The following is a 23,690-nucleotide window of genomic DNA, read 5'->3' on the forward strand; positions in this document are numbered from 1 at the left end:
CTATGCACGGCGGACCAGGTAGCAAGAGTTTGATCAGGCTAGTTTCAATCTACTGCAATATAGCTTCAGAGGCACTAAACAGCCAGTTTTCCACAACTAGAAATGTGAGCATGGCGCTGCTGGAATCAGTTCGTGTATACGCTTGTGTTTGCTAACTTCCCGCCTCGCAAAGTAGAGCAGACTTTGCAGCGCCAACCTAAACTACTGCAGTAACTCGTCGACCGCGCCGCAGTGGGGCTCGTGCGAACAGCAGGACCTAAATGGAGCCGCTGTTTCGGAATAACTCGTCATTGGTGTCAGGCAGTGGGCAGAAAATGAGCAATGAGAAAGCTCCGCAGTGCGCATTAGAAAAGAAAATTTCGCTCTGCTGTCAGTGGCGCGCCGCACTGCACTTTAAAATCGTTCCGCCGATTCCCCTTTGCGCACGCGCCTCCCCAGTCGCCTCCGCGAAATGGTCTAATTAAACTAGTTGCGATCGCTCGCGGCCTCGCCCGAAACGCCACAGGCTAGCTGTCCGGATGTGAGTGAGCATTTGGCAGGGCGCTAAGCCGGGTGTCGCTGGTGCGTGACACTTCCTCGTACACTGCCGCAGCACTCACAACTGCAGCATGGGAGTCGATCTCGAGAGGGCCGAGTGGACAGTGTAGTTTTATTCGCCGTTACCCATTCCTTCGAGAGCCGACCGCGATCTCGAGTTAGCGGCGCAAGTGCAGAAGCTGTGGGCAGCATTTCTCTTAGTCACACCGTGTTGTTGCCGGAGTACCGGCCCGCGTGCGCCGGGCACCGGGTCCAGTGTGAGCCAGTATTCCGCGTCGATTCGCACACAAGGCCGCAGAGCCGGCATTCGTGTGCGGATCGACGCAGACGGGTGTGTGATTGAGCCATGCACGCGTGTGGCCGTGCGGCGGAGAGCTGGGCGTTACTCACAGTAAGTTTCCTTGGCGAGCCGGGCGACCACCTCCCCTTTGAGCTTGCTGTTCTTCTTGCCCATGACCGATCTCTTCGCACTCGAAGGCGGGCAGAGAGACTGGGCTCGACGATCGAGGACGACTCCAGTCGCTGCCGCGGATTCACGGCCGGGCTGTCCGACGTCTGCTCCTCTCCCGCTGCTGTTTCACCTCCGGTCGCCGCGGCAGGCGCAGGGCCGCATCGCCCGACCAGAACAGAAGCCGGCCTCTGGGGGACTGACTGCCTCTCGCGCAGGCGGCGTTGAGCTCGAATGCGCCGGCAGCGACTGTGACGATGAGCGGACGAGTACTCGGAGGGGGCGGACACCCGCAGATTCGGTGCACGCCAGCGCCGACTGCCGCCTTGTGAGGGAGCGAAAACCTCGGCGGAGGCGGCGCACGTAACCGGGCCGCCGCTGCTGCTGCTGCCGCCGGGGGCGCGGACGCACTCTCCCGGCCAATCTAATCGCGGAGAGAGAGCGGAGCGAAACGGAAGAACGGAATAAAAAATTATGCGCTCTTTCTCTCCCCCCCCCCCCCCCCCCCCCCCCGCTTTTTCTTTTCGTGAAGCATTCGACGCTCCGCTACCGAAGTGCGCCGCCAGGCGGAGCCATGGCGCTCCCACCGCCAAGCCTTCTTAGCGCAGCTGCGCTGTCGCCATCTCTCGTTGGCGATTACTGGCACAATGGAGAAGGAGGAAGAGAGAGCGCGAGAAAAAAAATGCTGTTGCGCGTGGCGCTAATAACGGGAGCCGCTGCGGCAATGCTTTTCGAGCGGTTTCCGCGCCGCCGTTCAGTGCGCGAGAAACCGCGTGGGGGAACGCAATTTTAGTGGCGGAAGAGAGATAGAAGACAGCGTGGTTTGAAAACGACATTTCCGAATTATTCTCGGAGAGTAAGAGTGATGAAACAGAAAAAAAAATATTACTCGTGCCTGGAAGAGGGACGGAGCGAACACCACAGGCTGTAATTAGGTCACTCGATTCAAGCGCAGCTAGTTTACTGCAACAAGAAGGAGGGTGTTTGACGCACTGCAGCGCATTACATACCATACGCGGATTTACCGTTTTCTTCCTTCCGCAGTTTCCGTGCATAATAGCACTGGTGTCACAAAGTGTAGGTGTTGGCTGCAACCAAACTGCAGCCAAGAGATCAGTAGCTGCCTATATGGCAGTGATTTGGCGATAATTTCTGCAAGCTAGCGGCCACAAGGACTTGTACCACACTTCAACTGCGAATTTTTCTGGCTGAGACCTTCCTGTGTCAGAGGTCAAGTCGACGGCTTACAGGGGACCTTCCCCGAGGGAATAGAACAGAGAAAAAGGACGAAGGGAGTAGACTAGACGGGAAGTGAAGATCTATCAGTGAGTGCTTGTCTTATATTCTACCTTAGTCCTTTGTCTCTGCGTTATTCCCTTTGGAAATGTGCCAACTAGCTCAACTTTTTGTTCCGTTACAGGAGAGCTTTCTTTTCTGCATCATATCCCAGGAAATCAGCATGGACCGCTGAAGATAAATAACGTAGGGCAAGGAGTAAGAACAGAGGCTAAAGTGCTACCATGATTAACCTCAAATGATTCTGGTAACAGATAAAACATGCACTGCCCTGCTACCAATTTCCCGCTCTCCCAAATAACGCACCACGCTATGTGCTTCAGTTGTAGCGTAGTGTGCAAAACGGTGTGTTTGCACTATCAACTCATTCCAACAGAAATTTTCATGAACATATCTCACTTTATGTAATTTTGTACGTAGACGCATGTTTTTGGGAACAATGTGCATCGTTTCGTGCCTTGTCTCTGCAGATGTTTGGTGACAAAAAAAAAAACTGAGAACAGTTATCCTACACGGGAGTAAATTATCATATAGCACAGTGAGATTCTCGTCTGCTCAAACAGAGCATCTTGCTGAGAGTATCAAGCTTTGCGCAGAGGCAGTGTCGCATCCCTATCCTCTCTTCCTGTCCCCTCACCTCTTTCATTTAATTTCTCCATTCTGCCTGCTGTCCTTTATTTCCGCTGCCCCAGCTCAGGTGCTTCAGTATCAATGGCAGATGCCGGGGCTAGCAAAAATCTTTTCCTTCCTTTTTACTGTTATTTTAATAAAAAAAACACTAACACCACCACCACCACCAAACGAGAAGGGTGATTTCAAGAAGCTTGCTTTTACAGGAATACAGTGACATTAAGCTCAGGATTTGGTAGTGTGCGCAAGGTTTCCGTGAACATTAATGCACAGTTACGGGGACATTATGCCTGCGATTTCACAATCAGTTTGTCGATCAGCCGCTTAATTGAGTTACAAGTCTAGGGTTTGGAATTTTTGGTTTAAATTAAAAAAAACAATAAAAGTGCGCCGAATTTAGTTTTAGAAATTCGGTTCGCTTTAACCGAGAAAGGTCAATATTCTTGGAATTCCAGGCATAGCTAGCTGGCTGTCGAATGCGAGTTGCACTCAGTTAAAGTTGAAAATTAATTAAGTAGGGAAGTCGGTGGCATGATCTGACGATGGTATTGTTGTATAAGCAGCAGCGCAGTTGTGCTATTTGAGGTATTGCTCCGCTGGCTTACACGCCGATTTCTAGTTAAGCACTGATTGTTCACTATCATCACCTGTTTAGAACAGTTAGTCGATTGCCGATTCCTGGCTACTTTCTGGCTACCACGACGATTGAGCGGGAGTTCCATCGTTGCAATAAACACGCGCGCAGACCACGTGATGTCCCGCCCTCGTCCTCAACCCACGCGACAACCCAACGATAACATGTCAACCTAGTTTTTAGAAGTAAACCTGAACTTCGGTTTTTGTTTGACGGCTCTCATTTACCTTGAGTTACTCTTTTAAAGACGATTGCAATTTTTTCTACAAGCGCAGCTCCAATTACTGCCATTTTCATGTTATTTACTGGTAAATAAATTGTTTAGGATGCCAAAAACACCGAGGTTGACTTTAAGTCGCTTTTGACTATACAGAATTGCCACATTAAATCACCCAAAAAAAGAAAAAATAATTATTTCATTCGTCGAAAATAATATTCACAAAATAAACGAAACTTGCGTTCTGAAATAAAAGCCTCAAAAAGCCCGCCGAATTTTCCAAAAATAAAAACCCAAAGGTCCAACCCCTAGTTACAGCGAAGGACCTACGGTTCACAGAAAGTTAGGCATGAACGGGGACCAAAAATTTCGAAACAATTAAAACCATAAACGGAGTCTATAGTCAACTCGAGAGTTGGATTCAACTCGAGAACGAAGCAGCAGATGCCCGTCAAAGAATCCCCCACCTCCCCCCCTCCCCTAGCCAATGACGCCGGCCAGTTTTCGGGATGTCGTGGTTAATCAGAATAAGCTGTGGTTATCATCCTTTCATCTGCCACCCTCTGGGATGTTAGGCTAGCAAGTTTAAGGGGATTAACCACGACGTCATGAGAATCGGTGGATGCCATTGGCTGGGGGACTCCTTTCAGGAGCACGCGCCGCTTCGTTCTTGAGTTGTATCTGACTATAGCAGGTGTGACTGGGTGCTCTCTTGTTATATAAACTCATCGCTATAGTGGAAATTCAGGCAACGGTTGAATTTTATTCACCGTATTTTCAACGCAAAGGTATTAGAGGTATCATATGTTCATCGTTCCCAAAACCTTCAGGTATCACTGAAAACTTACTGCACATATTATACGTGAGGTTGACTACGGAACACTCCAGAATATTGTTTGTCATTAATTAAATTGAAAATTTTCTTTTTATTTAGTCTCTGCAGTATATTATCTTCCGTCAGCACGGAAGGAGGCTTAGCAGAAGCGGCCCAAAACGAATGTAATGTTCTCGTTCGTCGGAAGTTCAGCATGCTATTATAAGGTATAAGAAGCTTCCTGTACATTATGTGCAAAAAAAATGAAGAGATCCCTAGGTACACATTTGTCGCTGAAAGTACGATTTGAAGAAATTACTTGGCTAAGAGTGACAGGGTATGGATTTTCTGTAGCTGTTAAACCCCAAACTATATAATATTGTAAGTATGCCTTGAAAGCTGGCTTTTTGGCAATATCACTAGTGCAGTGGCTAAGCAAGCTTTCAGTAAGGCTTCAGAAAGGTTGAAATTGAAAAGGCATGAAGAAACAGTCCACTGAGTTGGTCCGGGGAGGGCAGCGTGGCTCGCTTTGTATAGGCAGTGCTCAAAATACATCGAGAGTGAAGCGAACTATCGTCCTCACCGCTACAAGGTTTAGCAGTTCCGGGCGAACTGTAAGAGCCCCATTCCATGACCCTGCAGTAAGCTCAATATCCTTTCAATTCTTGACAAAGGGTGTACTCCTCCCTAGTATGGCTCATGCTGCAGCTGTTGCGTCAGTCGTTTATTCCATTTTGATAGCCGAAAGTGAAAGAGAAACAGTTATCAGCTTCACCGGTCTCTCTTGGTCGTTGGCAGACGAAACGCCGCGACACACCGGGAGGGGTTTCGCACAGATCGTCATCGCTTTGCATGCGCAATTACGCGGATCTAGCTGAAAATTTGGAAGCGAATATCTTGGAACACACGCGCGCTGGGAGAATTCTACCAAATGGAATTGTGTAGGAATACGACTTTCTGTTATTTTTCAATATAAACATTAGTCACTAAAATTTAATTAATCGATTCTAGTTAATGTGGTGCAGAGCGGTGACAATTATCATCTTACTCTTTGTCACCGTGGCCGCATAACTTTTGTGCAGAGGTGGATTTGAAGTACTATCGTGAGTAAAAGTAAAAGACCTCCCCTCCCCCTCCCCCCCCCCCCTTCCCTCCAATCACGTGTTCCGATCCTTGCCGCTTTCCACGGAAAAGGGGAGGCACCTTACTAAGCGCTCCTGGTGTCGAGACCGGCTACTGCTCTGCATGGATATGGTGGCTGGAGGGGGAAAGGGGTGAGCACCGGAGCGCTGGAGAGATAACACCGATTCAAGACGATGCGGCGGCGCTGCCGTCGACAGTGAGATGCCTCCGCGCCCCGGCCCACCTCTGCACCGCGGGGGGGGGGGGGGGGGGGGGGGGGGGGGGGGGTCGCTATTTTACGCGGCGCTCTCTTGCTCTCTCGCTCAGTGAATTTAGAATATGCGAAGGACCTATTGCATTGTTGACTGTGAGCTTAGCTCGCAGGTCCGCATGTTCGAAACAACACACCGCAATGAATGTCGAGAGCTCGCGCACACTGGGTTGTTATATGAAGAGCAATTTTGGCGTTTCTAACTTTCAAGCTACCGTAGGCAGCTCTTTATGTAATTCTTGTTTGATCTATTCGCGCCGTTTATCGAATGCCAGTTGGGCGACTGGTGTAACGAATTATGAGAGAACCGTGTCACTGATTTTTGAAGCTGACACTCGCTGATTAAATGAGAAGGGAAGTGATTTTCTTTCGGCACTTTTTGTTTCAACGCATTTAAGCATTTAACCGAAGCCAGTCTCATGACTATATAACACCGACATGTCGCTGCTTTAAGAAAAAAACAAAGGGTGGTTTATTTTTCAGCATTAAATATTCGCAGACGGCATTGGTGCGGGTAACCGCGGTTTTCTCTTGGAATAAAGCGAAAAAAAGACTTTTTCGAGCACATTATTGAGCACCAATATACGCAAAAGGTCACAAATTAATTGCATGGGCCCAGTCATTTCGCGAATTTTAATTATGCTCAAGAAAGGATGCAGCGTGTGCCGTGAATTAAATATGTAATAAACCGGTTACTAATGCAGTTCTGTTCAATTCAAGACAGCAGAAAGTAGAGGGCGGTCAGCTTTCAAACTGAACTGGTTTTGCGCATCCGTCATGATTTTGAGTATGTGCGAGGGCAGGCATATGGGCGCATTGATGTATTGTGGGCTATAGGGCGCCTGTATGGATTGCGTGCTATTGGCAGCAAAATTACTGTAGCACTACATCTGAACGACTCGCTTGGCATTATATCACTGTATAGTGAATAGAAAATTCTTCCATTCCCTATGCTTTTCGGTTAATTTCTTACCTTCAGGCATTTTCGACGGTTGGTTGACTGCCCCGATGTAAATATTCATAGGTACACCCGCAGCTCCTTAACCTTCGCTAACGATGTGATAAAAGCAGAGCGAATTTAGGCAGGGGAGGTGCTGCATTTTCTACAGAACAAAAAAAAAACTGCACTGACCCCCATTTTTTTTTTGTACGAAAAGCCTCAAATATATTGTGCAAATAAATGCAATCCGCAGCCTACTATCCGGCTCTTCATGCAAGAATTGCCCGTACAGCTTTCCATGGGTATGGAAGTTGGAAAAATATTATTAGTCAATGTTTCTTCGGGGCAAATGCCCTATAATTTGTAGCAGACTTTTTTTCTGAATATATGGTGACTTGCAACGCGCAGCGTAACACCTCAAATGACCTTTTCTTCGTGTCATCACCGAAAATAACTCCGGAACTAAGTCCGGACTGGCAAACCCAATTTTACCCGGTTTTTATTCACCATCCTAATTTATAAACAACTGAATCCAGGAAGCGATACCGAAAGTTGGGCGAGTTGGTTCAAACTCATGGTGGTAAATAGCGCGAAGGGAAGACGGAAGAGGGACATATAAGGACGCAGTCAAGCGCATATCTGCGTCGTTCTGTGCGTCTTTCGTCTTCCCTTCGAGCTGTTTTTCATCATGAAATCGAGCAAACTAAGGGTCATTTATTGCAAATACTGAAAATTCGTGTTTTACCTTTTTTTGGGTGAAATTACTGTGATATCCTCTGCCTGCACGTAAAAACTGTACCGAAGTGAAACGCCAACACGCACACATGTCGGATTTGTGTGCTTGTCTTTATTGGAACCAGTTTACAAATATATATATATATATATATATATATATATATATATATATATATATATATATATATTTCGCTTGCTCGATTACGCACGAAGAAAAGGCGCACTGGCTGTATACCTTAGCTGAAAGTAGGAAGGTCGAATACAGTGCTTCGTCCGTTGGCGTTGTTCGTGTGTTTCATTCCGGGCTGACAGCTGCACGTGTCTGCTGTTTTGTTTTGGAGTCCCGTAACTTCATCTTCGGATTTTTCTGTGGCGACGAGAATCCGTCATACTCTGGCAGGGAGAGAGGCAAAACAGTGTCGAGGCTGACGCAGCTAATTACGCTAAAGATCGGCGCAAATACGCGCGCTCGAAGCTTACGGGCACGGCTGGCGGTCGGCTACAGGCATCTTACTGCAGACGCGCGCGCCACCCATCGGCGTCATGAAAAGGAGAGACGCCGCCGCGAAGAGCGGCAAGGTTCGGAACACGAGAAAGGCGGTGTCGCTTACTTTTGCTCGCGATGGTGCATCTCAGCGCCTATTTTTAACAAACCTCTAAAGCTTAATTTTGGCCACCCCGTATACTAGGCACTGCTGGAGGAGCCGGGAATCGCACCGACGACCTCTAAAATTCCATAATTGCGTCGTGTTATAGTACCGATGAAGCCGTGAGTTTGTTAGCGCTGAGCTAATGCCGCTTCCCGAGCATGATCTGTATGTTTGTACACACGGAAAATTCTTGGACACTGCAGGGAGAGTGCGCCAGCTTTGTGCAGAGCATTTTAGGCTTCATGAAAGGCGTTCTTTATGATTGATGTTTCAGCAAAGACTCAGTAGTATTACATTTTTTCTATGGCCAAAACATGCTATTTCGGAATTGCACTGTCAACATTAACGAACATCAGAAAACAGGTGACCCGTGTTAAACACTGAGCTACTCAGCAAAAATACAATAGTCAACTTTCAAATGTTGCAGTTAGGCACATCATTGTTAATGGATGTTGGTAACTGGTAGTTAGTAACATAAGTATGGTGGGGCAACCAGAAAAGGAATGTAAACCAATAGGCCCCTGCCTGTGCCACTTAAGTATAACAGGCTTAACCCAATCGTAATATAAATGAAAAGGCCCGAAGGCAATGTTGTGCTTTTGCCACCCGTAGGTGGGAAAATAAAAAAAATGGGGTAATGCTACTAAGCGACCCACAGCCGGGGGAGCGGGCCCGGGGAGACTCCCCTGATCTCCCCTGGGACGTAGCGGAGGGGGTGGGACATAGGTTGTGGGAATGGGACTGAGGGAAGGGTTATGGGTAATGTGATGGGACTGGGGACAGCGAGACATTGACCCTCATTTTATCATTGCTCGACTCCTGTCTGGCCAGGACAGGGAGGAAAACGTTGCGACCACCCAACGACGCAATAGCTCCGACTCGGAGACAGGGAATCCTAACCCGGGGCAGCTGCCTCGGGCTCCTCCACGACTTTTAGGGGTCCGGTTCGGACTTGCGAATCGCTGCCCAGCTACTAACCGTCAAGTGTTTTTCGCGGTTTTTCAGACTCCGGAAGTATGTGTGGTGGATCCAGCCAATGGAATTAGACTCCCGGGGACCCACCTGTGCTTCCAACTAACCAGCCTTGCACTTATTTCCTCCCCTAGCTTGCTCCACACCTACTGAGGAGGGAGTGTTCAGGGCCGGGCTGACCGGGCCACAAGCCAAGAACCTGGCCGAGGGTGAGATAACCCGGGCCTACTCCACCGCTACTCCACAACATCGACGGTTTTCGCATCGGTCGTACTAAGGTCCCCAGTACCTCGGCGTCCCGCGCTCTAGCCTCACGGCCCCGCGGTCAGCCATCCCTGGCTGCTTCCCCGAGGACATCGCTCCCAAGGAGCCCTTCTGCTGGAAACCCCCGCGCGGACCTGGCCTCTCCGTGACCAGAAACCGACGCGCCAGCCGGTAGCCACGCACGCCCCCGCGTGCAGAGGCCTTTTGATTTTCGAGCACTTTTCGAGCCCAATTCCGTGAGTCCAACCTGGTTATAAAACCAGGCCTGCCTCCGCACTGGCATCGGACCTCACGTGCGCGACTGGCCCACTCAGTCGCTTGGGAGTCGCTGCCACTCCCATGGGGTTTTGCATCCCCAGAGGACGGGCCCCGGCCAGCCCATCCCCACCGCTGGCGTTGCACCGGAACAGAGCCTAGTAGCCGAAACTACACTGGCCCGTATCCGGTGGCAGGGGGGGGGGGCCACGAGCAGGCCGCACAGTCGGATTCCCCCCCCCCCCCCCCGGTAGTTAGTAACATATAGTATGGTGGAGCTGCCATAAAAAGAATGTAAACCAATAAGCTCCTGCCTGCACCACTGACGTATAACAGACTTGACCCAGTCGTAAAATAAATGAAAAGGCCCGAAGGCAATCCATCGTTTTGCCACCCGTAGGTGGAAAAATAAAAGAATGGGGGGTGGGGGGGGGGGGGAATGCTACAAGCGACCCATCGCCGGGGGAACGGGCCCGGGCAGACTCCCCTGATCTCCCCTAGGACGTAGCGGAGGGGGTGGGATGTAGGGTATGGGAAATTGGAATTAGGAAAGGGTTATGGGAATTGGGATTGGAATGGGGACAGCGAGATTTTGCTCTGATCCTTCATTTGACATCGACTCCATTTCTGGCCCGCCTGGCCATGACAGGTAGGGCATCGAGCTTTTCCAATGGTGCGGCTCCCCCACGGGATGCACGACCACCCACTGGCTCCGACCGTCGGAGACAGGAAAGAAAGAAAAAAAAATCCTAACTTGGGGTCCGCAGCCACCTGCTCCTCCACGATTTTAAGGGTTGGATCGGACCGGCCGGTTACTAGTCGTTGACTGTGTTTCGCGGTTTTTCAGACTCCGGAAGTGTGTGTGGTGTGGTCCGGCCAACAGAGGCCCAGGTCGTCAGCCTATCGGCGCTTGGCCCTCGGCACCATAACCCGGTAACCCTGGGGGACCCACCTGTGCTACCCTCCAACCACCATGCACTTATTTCCTCCCCTTGCTTGCTCCGCACCTACTGAGGAGGGAGTATTCAAGGCCGGGCGCCCGGGCCACGAACCAAGAATCGGGCATAGGGTGAGATAAGCCGGGCCTACTCCACCGCTACTCCACACATCGACGGTTTTCGCACTGGTCCTACTGCACACCCTTTACCTCGGCGTCCCCGGTGGTCCCCAAGACCGGGTCAGCCTCGGCGTCCGCAATATGCCACCCATCATAAGCGATCCGTAATGAGACAGCTTCCCCGAGGACATCGATTCCGAGGAGCTCGGGCTGTCGGAACCCCCGCGCGGACCTGGCCTCTATGTAGCCAGAAACCGTGCGTCGGCACGCTACCGCGCGGACCTGACCTCTTCGTAGCCAGAAACCGAGCATTAGTAGCCGTGCACGTTCCCGTGAGCGGAGGTTTTTGACATTTGACATTCCTTTCTACCGGATTTCGTGGGTCCAACCTGGTCTGCCTCCAGGCCTGCCTCCGCACAGACAACGGACCTCACGATTCGGCTGGCCCTCACAGCCGTGGGAGTCGCTGCAGCTCCCAAGAGGATGGGCCCCGGACAACCCATCCCCACCGCTGGCGTTGCACCGGAACAAAGCCTAGTAGCCGAAACTACACCGGCCCGTATCCGGCGGCAGGGGGGGCCTCGAGCAGGCCGCACAGTCGGATCCCCCCCCCCCCCCTGGTAGTTAGTAACAGTCAAATCAGCTTCCATAATTAAAAAAATACGATTCTTCATGTGAGTGCGGCTCAAAAAATCCCGGCTCAGGAATACACGTGCAGCCAGCCACGCTCTCGAACACGCGTCACTTGGTGGCGTACATGTCATATATGCTCACTTAAGTGGTACCCGGGCTGGAGCAGAAAGCTACTCCCAAATAACTGGAAATGAAGCTTTGCGACGTCGGTGAGTAGGATAACTGATCAAAATAGATGTACCTGCTTTTTTTTTCTCATCAACTTACTAGTTGCTTCAAAATCGCCCGCACTTTCAACTGTGGCCACAAAGAAGTCAACTGATCTTATCTTTTACTGAAATTCGAGACCAAGTCGTGGGATGGGGCAAAGTCCTACTCCTCCCTTCACTTTAACGTCCCACTGCTCCCCCAACTGTGTCGAACACCAAACAATGGCGTTTGCCGCCAACATATTTGCAGCTGCTCACGAACTTTCAGTGGGCTACAGCGCATCGATTAGGCGCATTTCAGATCCAAAGGTGCTTACTGCTTCCATTCGTCGGCTGGTTTTGACTCGAGCATCAAGCAGAGTAAGTGACGGAGAAGTGCTGTGAATTGGGCTTCTCACTTAAGGATCTCATGGTGTCTCCTTACTGTGCCTCACCCTTGCGCTACTTTAAGTATGAGTGATGGATATTTAGTTTCGAGCGCGAAATCACAAATCGTTTTTTTTTTCAGAAAAAGTTTCGCGCACTACTCATTCCAATCATTATCAAACAGGGCCGCGCATGTTGTGCCATCAATTTTGCTATTTCTAAGCTTGCCGGTGCTACTTATGGACGCATGAATTCGACTGTCCCACTCTACCCCGCTGTCCCGTGCCTCCTAGCATTCCCGTACGTGACGTCGAATAAGCTTGATGACTTCAAAATCTAGCGGAGGCCTTCGGTAGAGATGCAAATGAGAGCTGCATGATGCACAGCTAGTTAAAGCAGCGACATGTCGGTGTCATATAGTCATGAGACTGGCTTCGGTCCTCCCGTCATAGGAGCACCCTTGACATCACGCGTACGGACGCGGGCGAGTGGGTATATGTTTCAGAGTTTTTAGATTTGGTTTTATCAAGCAAAAGTCGGGTAACAGTCTGCGGCCACCACGAGTAAGGCTCACTCTCCCCTACAACTTTCTAGTCCGCCTTTTTTTTTTGCAGCTTATCTTTTGCCCAACAAGAGACGCGCTTGTTATGGAGGCTGCCGGCTATCGCTGCGCTCCTGGAGCCAACATTCGTTGGCCCGCCCTTCCAGGAGTTAACTGCGGTGGTATGAAACACAGCGCCACAAGCGTCCGGTCTGAGCGATAAGAGGCGCTTTTCTGCAACATGGAAGCGCCGTTCGGGCGTAACGCGAGGCCAAAAATTGTGAGGTGAGTTTCCAGATAACCCAGACGCTCCAGCTGCTACTATATGGAGTATACTGTAAACACGGTTCGTCTACAGTCTTGCACATCGGAGAGCGGCTGAGAGGAGTGATCTTGACTGCGATGCTCACGCAAGTCAGATACGAAGGCTACGAGGCAGCACTGGAGAGACGGAAATGGAGATCATGCTTAAACCTGGCTTCCTTGTTTGGAGGAGCGTCGCATGTGAAGTCACTGGCAGAAACCGAAGCTGATGACCTTGCTGACGGAACAAGCGATAAGCCGAATACGGCAAGACATACGCATTATGGACTTTAAGGTTGTTATACTGGGGGATTTTTTCTAACCTTTACAGATTTTTATTTTAAAGAACTGTGAGAGGTACTTTGGTGCGGTATATATGTTCAGCTGGATTGTACAGCAAGGTGAACATTGTGCGTCTCGTGTGGATCAATAATTATACAACTAATTAACTGGATTAACTAACAAACTTTTTTGGTTTTGTTTTAAAGGGGCAAGATTATAATGTAAAATTGATGGCCGTCAGCACCGAAGATGAACCCTGTTTTCAAATTTTCTTAATCGGCTACGTTCTTCGAAGTGTCGAAATAGAAAAAAAAATGGAGGGGGACACTTCAGCTTCGCCTTAAGGATATGACGCGACAGCGTTAATGAGTTAATGCCCATGTATTCAGAATTGGTCATTCTCGACTTTACATTCATGGATTCCTGACTGTCCTCATACCACTCTCGGCGCAGTGGTATGAGGACTCCACTGCGCCACTACTCAACGCGCCGTGCGAGCGATGCGGTGGGGCTCGTGCGGCCCAGGTTCCTCTTTCCGAGCAACCTCTCGCGGCCAATCATTAACTGCCACCTATCACAGTGGTCAGTTTACTCACAATCCGGTGGGCAGGTTGTGACGGCACTCCCTGGTCACGTGACCAAGGCGGCCCTCCTACGGTTGCTTTTCCGGGGATTTTTTTCACAACTCTGACTACGACGACGATGCGGGATTTTCAGCAGAACGGGAGGCTATCGCGTTAAAATACTGATTTGAAAGCTTCATGAGTTGGCTTTACCGCATTACCTAATTATTAAACGGCATCGCTGCGCATGGTATCGTCGCCAAAATCAAGTTAACTTCTTCTAAATCATCAAATACACCGACCGCACGTTAGTTTAATGGATAAAAACTACGAGAGACGCCATTTTATAAACATGCAATGCGAGAAATCCAACTCAGCGCGCTTTCAGATGGGTATTTTTGACGTTCGATACCTCGAACCACATTGCCAGTTAAGAAAATTTAAAAACGCATCTCACTAATATAAGTATATTATTTCATTTTAGCGTTTAATTATTAATTCATACGAGGTACACAACGTCCGCCTTGCTGTACAGTTCAGATCAACAGACCGCACCGGCGTATATCTCTCACAGTATTTAAAACAAAAATCTCTAAAGGTTAAAAAAAATAATCCTGTACATTTTTTTTTTCAAATCTACAAATAGAAACTTAGAAATAAGCGTCGTTGTCTCTGTTAAAGGGTGCTTAAAGCACTCTTCCTAGTCACTTTGATTATTAGCTGGAGGAATCAAAAGAAATGTTTGTTCACAATAATCTTTTTTCTTTAATATTAAGAAGCTTCCTGTCGGCTTGTTCGCCTGCCGGCCTGCTCTCCTGCACGCCTGCCTTGCCTGGCTTTCTTTTCTTGGCCTGTGTGCCCTGCACGCCGTGCCTTCTTTCTCTGGCCTTACTGCACTGCCTGCCTACTCTTACATTTTTTGAATACTTGTCCCGTATGTCTGGTCTGCCTGAATCCCTGTCCTACATAGCCTGTCTACCTGCCCGAACGCTTGTAATACATGTCACCAATTGTTCGCAGTGGATTGGAAGCTACGATCCCAGAGCTATTGCTTCCAGGCCTGTGCGGTTGGCTCTGGAACCCATGAGAACAGTGGTAGTGGCAGTAGTGGCTTATTCAACACAAAATCAAAACAGAAGGAGAAAACATGGGCCGGCTGCGGCAACTGCTAACTTATCTTAACCACGTGAGCTGCAGCCGGTGGCAGGGAAGGGGACCGGGAGAAGCTTGCAGTGCGAAATACAGATAGGAGAGATAACGAGGAAGGTTGGAGGGAGAGATAGGGCACAAACACCCTCAACTGTAAACTAAGAAGAAAAAAAAAGCGAAGGTGAAAGTAACACCGCTCGCGCAGTGGCGTCCAGACACAGAACCATACCGCGCGCGAGCGGTAACTGTCACGAAACGAATATGTACTGTACATTGTGTATAGAGTCCACGCGCGTGTCATGTCCCAACACTGTGTATCATAACCGGAGCGGGGCGTCCGGTGCGCGGAGCGTCCTCGTGGAAGCCGCCGGCTCGCGCTCGTAACTTGTGGTGCCACCTGCTGCACTCGCCGCAAAGCAAAGGCCGCCACGGGCGGTAGCCACGCTTAGACGCGGGGCTCGCTACTAGGCATGTACAGTAGCCCAGCGAACGGCTTCGCGAAAAACGTTGTATTTTTGCATTCGAAAATACTGATGCCGTGGCAATTTTCTGAAATTCTCATTCGTAAGAAATACGTCATAAATTAGTGAAATCCTTGCAGTGAGCAATATTGTTTCTCTCCGCAGGATGGCACCTCGAAAATTCTGACACGGCGAGCGCCTCAACGACCGCTGAAATGGCATTTCGTGGCATTTGCTTCTGAAGAAGATGCAGAGCTTCTCATCCCTTTTGGGCCGGAACCTCAATGCTTATGACCAGAGCAACTCAGTGGGTTCAGCCACTCACAACTCTGAATGAGGCAGCCAGTGAATTTAATTGGGACGACGCAGAGAAACTTTGATTGCAGACCTTAATTGAGCGTCCTGACATTCTGTTTGTAGTTCTTGATGCACGAAATACACAACCATAGACGCTCGCTGTTGCGGCCATGAAATAATTTTCGCACTTCCCCGATACTGAATACATTTCTGACCAGGTTGAGAGAATTAAACTATGCCTTTTTGGGGGCGCTCATATTACTGCGTAAGCATTGTGAGTGCCATTGGGCGTAAATGCCGGCGTGTGTCTCTGCGCGGCCGCTGAGTGAGCCCTCCGGAGTCTGCAGCGAGCCGATCGCGAGAGCCTACAAGAACCGCCGCCCCGCCGAGAAGCGAGAGGGAAAATCTTCATCGGCGGAGAGGGGAAAGCAGTGGCACCCTCAAGAGAGCGAAGAGTGCGGAGAGCGGGAAAGCGGTGCTGAAAGCGAGCACACATCAGCGGATCACATTAGCGAGCGCGCGCCATCGTCTGAGCCAACACAGCGCGCCAAGTAAGGCGGAATGTTTATAATGCAAGAAATGTAAAAAACACAAAAAATCTTAGCAAGCCATAAAGCCAATGTAAAGCGAAGGATAAAGGCAGAAAAATTAAAGCATAAAATCATTAAAGAGCAATAAAAGCGAACCAAAGTAAAAGAAAATTAATTGGCGCAACTTTCTGGCAATAGGATGCAGGCAAAGGAAAAAAAGCATCAAATAGAAAGGCTTCAAATATAAAACCATAAAATGTAAAAAACATGATCCTAGGAGCGCATTGTGCTTACTTGACGCTCTTTGGCCTTAGTTGCCCTTGCGCCATAAAAACCTAACATTGTGCTTACGCAGTTCGCATCAGACCATCTCTGCGTCTGTAAATTTTTCTCTTTTTGACAGAATGCATATGCCCCACACTTTTGGCCTCCCAATACTAAAAGGCACCAGGGCAGCGAGGTTTCTTTAAAGATGGCACTGCATGCACTCTAGCTCCATCGGTGATGATCTAACGCAAATATTTATTTTGGCGTCCCGAGATACTTCGAGCACAGTAGGTAACCCGCGCACATGCCTAATATACTTGCACTAGCGGCATGCCGACGGGGTTTTGCGCGTGTGCCGGGACAAATTTTTCCAGATACCGTCCCACGGAGAAAAAAAAAACATATGGCTCACTGTGGGGCGTGTAAATGAAAGAATAGACACAGTAGTTGTAACCATTGCTTTATTTGTAAAGGGAGAATGAGATCTCCGCAGGCACCGTACATGACTGCCCCGCTGAACGGTCGGAGCCTGAAATATCTTGGGGCCGAGAATAGCCACAGCAACAGTGTTTTCGGATAAAAGGTAGCATGCACTTATCCAAGCCATCTTTCTGAAAGGCTGACCACGATCATGCGGTCAGTCATCGCGGATACCTCACAGAAATGTCCCTATGCACAGCCGTGGCAGCCCAGAGCATAGTGTTAGCCCAGAGCGGGGGTGCAACAGGTGACGCCACATGCAGCGTTCTCAACATGGCGGCACCCAGCGTATTCTTTTCGTTCTGGTCTATAGCCGATATGGCCTGTCTGGCCTGCTTACCTTCCCTGTCTGGTCTCCTTGCTCTTCCATGCTTCTACTGGCCTGCCTGGTCTTCATGGACTGCATGGTCGGCCTGCCTCGTCTGGCCTTTGTTGGCTGGCCAGCATTTCCAGCCTTCCGGCGCTGCTGGCCCTGTTTACGAATAAATGTATAAGATTGCGTACTCCCCATGAACGCCTGGCTTCACGAAGTGTTTTCCTTATGCCATGAGGTAAAAATAAACACCCTAAAATTCTTATATTTATGGAAACATATTCTAGACACAAGATGCAGAGGTTAGGAGAATAAATAAGGCGAGCATGTGCTCTGCTTTCGCGCGTTACTCAACAACCATGAGCACGGTGCAGGAATAGTATATGACTGGATACATAAAAGAATTCCTCAGATTAATGAGAGGGTGGTAGGTTTAGTAACTGTGCTTAACAAAAAGCAGAAGTTGAAAGTTGTCCAGGCCTATAGGCACTCACTTTCAGTCCCGATGGCGATATGGTTTAAACGAAACGTTCTATGAAGACGTCGAATCGACAATAATGAAAATAAAACTGCTGTACACTGTGCCGATGGCCGACTTCAATATCAAGGTAGGAATGAAGCAGGCAGATGAGCAGGGTGTAGGAAACTAAGGCATAGATTCCAGGAATAATAGCAGAGAATTATTAGCAGAATTTTCAGAAAGAAATAATCGAAGAATTATGAATGCCTTCTTCCGTAAACGTCAGAACAGCATATGGACAAGGATGAGCCCGAATGGAGAGATCAGAAATGAAATTGACTTCATATCCATCCATATCGATTGCATCCCGGAATCGTGCAGGGTATGAGCAAGTTGAGTTCTAGCGATTACAGAATGGTGAGGAGCGTGAGGTCTAGAATTATCCTTGGTTTTGGGGATAGTCAATGAATGAGAAGCGCACCAACGAGTTCGCGGTAAAAGGATCTCACTTGAGAACAAATAGTCCGCTCTAAGCGAACAAGACGACTTTTATGCAGACGACGAATGAAAACCTTTCCAGCATAACCACAGAGTGTGCAATACAAGCAGTGAATTTCTATTGAGGCTGTTGCTTAAAATTTCAAAAATGAATCCTTACCTGCCGCAGTACAAATTGTTGGTTTTTGTCGATCTTGAGTGAGATCAAGCTCCTTGTTTACTTTCTTCTGCCAGATGCGAACTTTGACTCATTTCAGTGAGCCCTACAAATTTTTTGAGCATTTTATTTTTCATTTTCGTACTTTTTGCACCGCACGCAACGTTTTAAGCATGCGGGAGTGGTTATTGAGCATAAAGTTCCTACTTGCTCTTCGCACCACTTAAGACGGTGACAGTCATGCACGTGAAGCGATTTTGTCACTTGAGGCACGCTAGCAGCCAGTCTATAACTCTCTGGGACGTTGCTGTTGTGGAGCAAGGGGAAAATGGAGTTACCCTGGACTTGAAAATACCGTCTGGCATGACAAAGACAGCCTCCTCTTGACGTCGTTCGTGGACGTCGGCTTGCGGGTAATCGCACTTGACGTTCATCGACGAGTAGTACTCGGCATGTCGAAGTCTGTTCGAGGAGTTGTCGACGCATAACAATGGCTGCATGTCTTGTTTTCTCTGCGTTATTCGGAGTGACAGAAGTCGACGCAGCTGCTACTGCGGACGATGCCGGTAGTTCGATTACGGCGTGGTGGACCCAAAGCGAAAAATGCAGGAACGTTCGTGTACTGACGTTTGGAGTGAATGACGAAAAACTGCAGGCGATCAAAGCCAACTCGGAGTCCTCTACTACAGCGTGCCTCGTAGCCCAAGTGTAGATGTGGTAATTAGAAGTTTATAAATTTTGTCTTTGCCCAGAATATCTTGATATCAACTTTGTTTCTCACAACAGAAAATTGTGATGCCCAGGACCTCTTTGGCAACTGGGTGACGTCATAACCCAGCATTTTTTCACTTTTTTTTCTCGCGAATTCGTTTTCTTGAGACGACACTCGGTAGTACCTTTGTCAGGCACAAAGTGAACAGTCGTGGGTTGCGATTTCTTGTTTGCCGAGGCGTTTTGGACATTCGGCGATAAATAAAAATGTTCTTTTATCGTGGAATAAGGCTTTGGAGCTGTTTCTACCTGTGCTTGGGCAGCGTTGGTCTGAGCAGGAAGACGAACCACTTTATGTTGTGCGCAAATTAGCCGTCCAGAGAGTCTGTACAGGGTTGGGTTGACGTTGGAAGTAAGGCGCGCGGCTTGGGTCAGTGGGTTCATTCAGGAAAAATCGGACAGCATGAACGCACTGCTCAGTTCAAAGACTTCTTTTAGAAAGCTGATCGTCAATGCATCGTTGGCACTTTTGTATTTTTGGCTGTAATTCGCACAAATGCCTTCTCTTGCCTATTTTGTAAGCGGGTGATGCTTCTCGTCACTCAGATTCTGTGATCATGAGGCGAATGTGTGGTCCCCTCTGCGATGCCTGGTGTGTGCAACCTTCGTGCACTGCCAAGCACACTTATAGCGTGAGGGGGGGGGGGGGGGGGGGGGCATCGGTCTCAAAGGAGATGCCGTCGACACAGCGTGACAAGCTCAGCCAGGAACCAGCTACCATGTGACGAGGGGGGTGGTCGTTTGGCGCTCAACTTTCGCCGGTCGTAAGCCAGAGAATGGGTCGGAGCCAAAGGTTCACAAACAAAACAAAGTTTATGCAGCAAAGAGGCGATGCAGAGGAATTTCAAGTCACTCGTACGAACACATACAAAGTGATCTACAATGCAATGCAGCGCATGCAAAGCAACACTCGAGAGAGACTAGAATACAACAAAAGGCCTTGCGCCTAAAGTGCACTACTACAAGAGTGAGGCAAACAAACAAATCACAATTTATTCACCGGGCACTGTGACAGTCCGACGACAGGAAAATCACGGCGGAGCCGTCCCGGAGACTGGCGCACGCTGCCTCGCTGGTCCGTGGCTGGGCGAGTGGGGCCGAACCCGGGATTCGTGCGGGTGCGCTTCTCCGAAGCTTAAACGGCGGCACGGGCTGACTGGCAGCACTTAACGTCTCCCATATATAGGCGCGCCCCCCCCCCCCCCCCGCGTCTGTTCGTTTCTCCGCGACAAGGTAGGCGCGCACATACACACAGTATTAACCGTGCAATGGCACCCTCACCCTTGTGCCGGGCGCACGTCGCCATTGGTCAAGTGTGGCGAGCGTTTTCTGGAGAGCTTGAGTTCCTTCTTCCGACCCGGCGCCGCCGTCGCGCGAGCGAAGTGGAAAGGGCATCTCTCAGAACGCTCGATGCTACACGCTCTCCTTCGGCGATGAGTAGTTTTTTCTCCACACTTCTCAAATGTTCGCGTCGGGATGGTAAGCGAAGTGGAGGGGGCGGCAAAACACATTAGGCTACGCGCTCTCCCTGGGTAACTGAGGTTCGTTTCTCCAACACTCGAGAATCGCCTACGGCGCGCACGAGATTCTTTCCACGTCGCGCCAGGTTTCGGAATGCGCGCCTAATTTTGTGACAGTGTGCCGCCTGATTCATTAGCACGACAAAAACTATGGTGTCTGAACGAGGAAGGAGCTCACTTGACACAGAGCAGCGTAATGTTCCAGGGCAATAATCGGCGCTATAATGCATCTATCGTCAGAAGCCTCATCAGTTTTGACTGCTTGTCAATTATTACGCGATGCTCATTGAGGAAGTCCATGCTTAAGTTATCAGCAATAACATGTGTTCATCTCCGCCAAACCATAAATTTTCACTGAAAACTTACTTAACTCATTATCTGGGAAGTCGCTTACGGGGCGCCATTAGATTGTTCTTGCAACTTTTTAATTCATTTTCCCTCTTTTTTAGCATTTCAAGCATGATCGTTCATTAACTGGAGAGAAGACAGCACCTGCGTCCCAAAACTGGAAAAAAAAAGTTCCTCCTCGTCGTCTGTTCGGCATGCCATTCTATAAGTACCCATCTGCACACTATGCGATAAAAGGGAGAGGGAGTGAGACTGCAAGTGTGGTTCGAGGATTTTTTTTTTTTTTGTTAGCTTAGGGCGAAGTCATATTTTTACTGCGGTTACGGCTGTTATCAATTTTGAAACAGTGCCTGTAAAGCTGGCTTTTTGCAGCATTAGTTTTGCAGTGGCGAAGCAGCTTTCAGTGCGGTGTCAAGTTTAAAAGTGTCAGAAGTGCGCAGTTCATTGAGTCAGTTCTGGCCGTGCAACGTGGCTCAGTTTGCATTACCAGAGCTCCAAATGTCTCGAGAACGAGGTGACTACTGTCGTCACCGCGCCAAGGTGTAGGAATCCCACAAAAGTGGGGAAGGAAAAGATGTGTGGGCGGCGGGGGAGGGGACAATAAGAGCCTAACTACGTGTACCACCAGTGTTGTGTCGCTACGCCCCCCCCCCTTTGTTTGTTCCCGCCGCAGCAGTCTTCAAATATGCCAGTTATGTCCTGCTACTTTGGCGCTTCTCGAAATACAGGCTCCCAGACGAGCAGGAATGCGGCGTCCGACACGGCGAGCGGCGACGTTCGGTCTGGCCGACCCACGCGCGTTCACTGAGGCTAGTGACGAGCCAGCGACAATGGACCACTCTACGCCTGGCACCACGTACGGGGACGAGGGCTGTCAATCATTCGCGCTTCGCTTGATTAACTAAAGCCCAGCTGTGTTTGGTTATCGGCGCCCACTTGTCGGCTAGGAGCTCACCTGCGGAAAATATACTTTCGGGAGATTTGTTCCTGTGACCCCGCGAGGAAGAAGATGGAGAGAAAAGCGCCGTCAAGGAATGCCAGGTTTCGGCAGGCTAGAAAAGTAAGCCCATGAGGTCGTTGACTCCACCCAAAGACTGCACCCAAAACGAAGTCTCTGGGATTGGACGAAAACGGCGGGAAGACGACGGGAGAGACTATTTTAAGCGGTCGACATGTTCGTCGAGCAGCGATTCCCTGAGACATCTTCTCAGTTTGTAATTTGTTGGTTTTTGTTCGTAATCCGTGTTGTAAATATGTGAATACAGTTTTTTCTCTTGCTTCTACTACTCCCCGTCTCCGGTCCACGTTCCTTCCTCCACCGGCACAGCAGCGGTGTTGCTGTACCCGATGCCTGGTGAAACATGCTACTGGCTCGGCGAGTCGTATCACTGGATGGCCAGCGGTGTGATGCTACCCGAGCAATAACACCGGAAAACTCAGAAAAAGGTGTGCATATAGATTTTAATAACGATTTGCGGATGTTTACTTGGAATGCTTAAAATAGTACCATCAGATTACGGTCTGCTGCATGCGTGGGACAGCATTGAGGTTTTTGCAGGTCCTTCATAGAGCCAAGAGACGCTCGTCCTTGGATTCTTTGAGCACTTGCGAAATCCGAGCCAATCCTCCGGCTTCTCGCGGTGCCCTTTTCTGCCCTCGCAGAAATATATGTAGTGGGAGTAAGCCAAGCGGTAGTTAAGCGTTCCCCGGACCTCACCCAAGTGCAACTCGTCAGCTGTCTTCAGGTAACGAAAAAAATGAAGAAAATTGCGCAACACTCCGCTCCATTGGTCGAGCTAGAAATTGTGCCATCGACTCTCATATCGAAGGGCGACATCGTGCCACTATACCGATGTAACCATGAGCTTATCTGCGCTGGAACACTCTGCTGAGAGATAATACTTTTGGCAGAGGGTTGCGCTACTTGCTTATTGTCATTCGAGGACTTCAGTTTGCTGGTAACTGCTCATGAGCTTCGTCGACGAGTAATGGCCGGCATGTCAGAGTCACTTAAAAGAGTATTATTTGCATAACAAGGGCTTCACGTCTTTTTTTTTTGTTCGAAATCACTGTAATCGGTGCAGCTGCTACTGAGGGACGATGTCGCAAGTTCCATCACTACCGTGAACGAACCAGAGGGACCGAAGCCCCACCTCCCGCGAGGCAGTGGGGCAGGGGGGACGGCTGGCCTCGTGTCGTCAAGGTCGCCACGTCCATACTCTTAAAAAAACAGTATTAAGTTATTAAATGCAGCAGTGACTAACTCTGACTACGTTTTACTACTTTTGTACACGTTACTAACCTCTTCAATGTAGTTAGTAAAAGTAAGTCCTTCCTGCCTTTTTACTACATACGGTCACTAGTTAGTACCTAGATTGTAACCGTTCGTTTAAATCTAAAGCAAAGTGATATAATATAATTAACACAGTCCGTTGTGTGAACCACTGTAGTGGCCCGACGACCAACAGTATTTGCAAATAAACTAAAAAATAAAATGGTTTTGTAATTAAACGTTCCAGCAGCGACGTGCGGTTAGGTAGACTAACCTGTTTCTACAATCGCAACTCCATATTTAAGGCTGGTATCTTATCTCAACGGGTAAGAGGCACAAGCCTGTAACGGAGGGTCAGATTTAAGGAGTATATGAGATTGAGAAAGATTCTCCTGTGCACGCGCAATGCGCGTGTCACGTTTGTGTGA

The 23,690-nt window shown here is 49.2% G+C and overlaps 1 protein-coding gene across 1 annotated transcript in view; it reads right to left on the reverse strand.

Moving 5' to 3' along the window:
* The window catches only part of LOC144114687 (frequenin-1-like), a 211,503-nt gene extending 210,195 nt beyond the window's left edge, over positions 1–1,308 (reverse strand). The window contains exon 1 of the mRNA XM_077648570.1: positions 928–1,308. Within this exon, the coding sequence (XP_077504696.1) occupies positions 928–991 (64 nt within the window). The 5' untranslated portion in view covers positions 992–1,308. The remainder of the gene's footprint in view (positions 1–927) is intronic.
* Positions 1,309–23,690: the final 22,382 nt, after the last annotated feature.

Source organism: Amblyomma americanum, chromosome 1 (genome assembly GCF_052857255.1).
Source record: "Amblyomma americanum isolate KBUSLIRL-KWMA chromosome 1, ASM5285725v1, whole genome shotgun sequence".
NCBI lineage: Eukaryota > Metazoa > Arthropoda > Arachnida > Ixodida > Ixodidae > Amblyomma > Amblyomma americanum.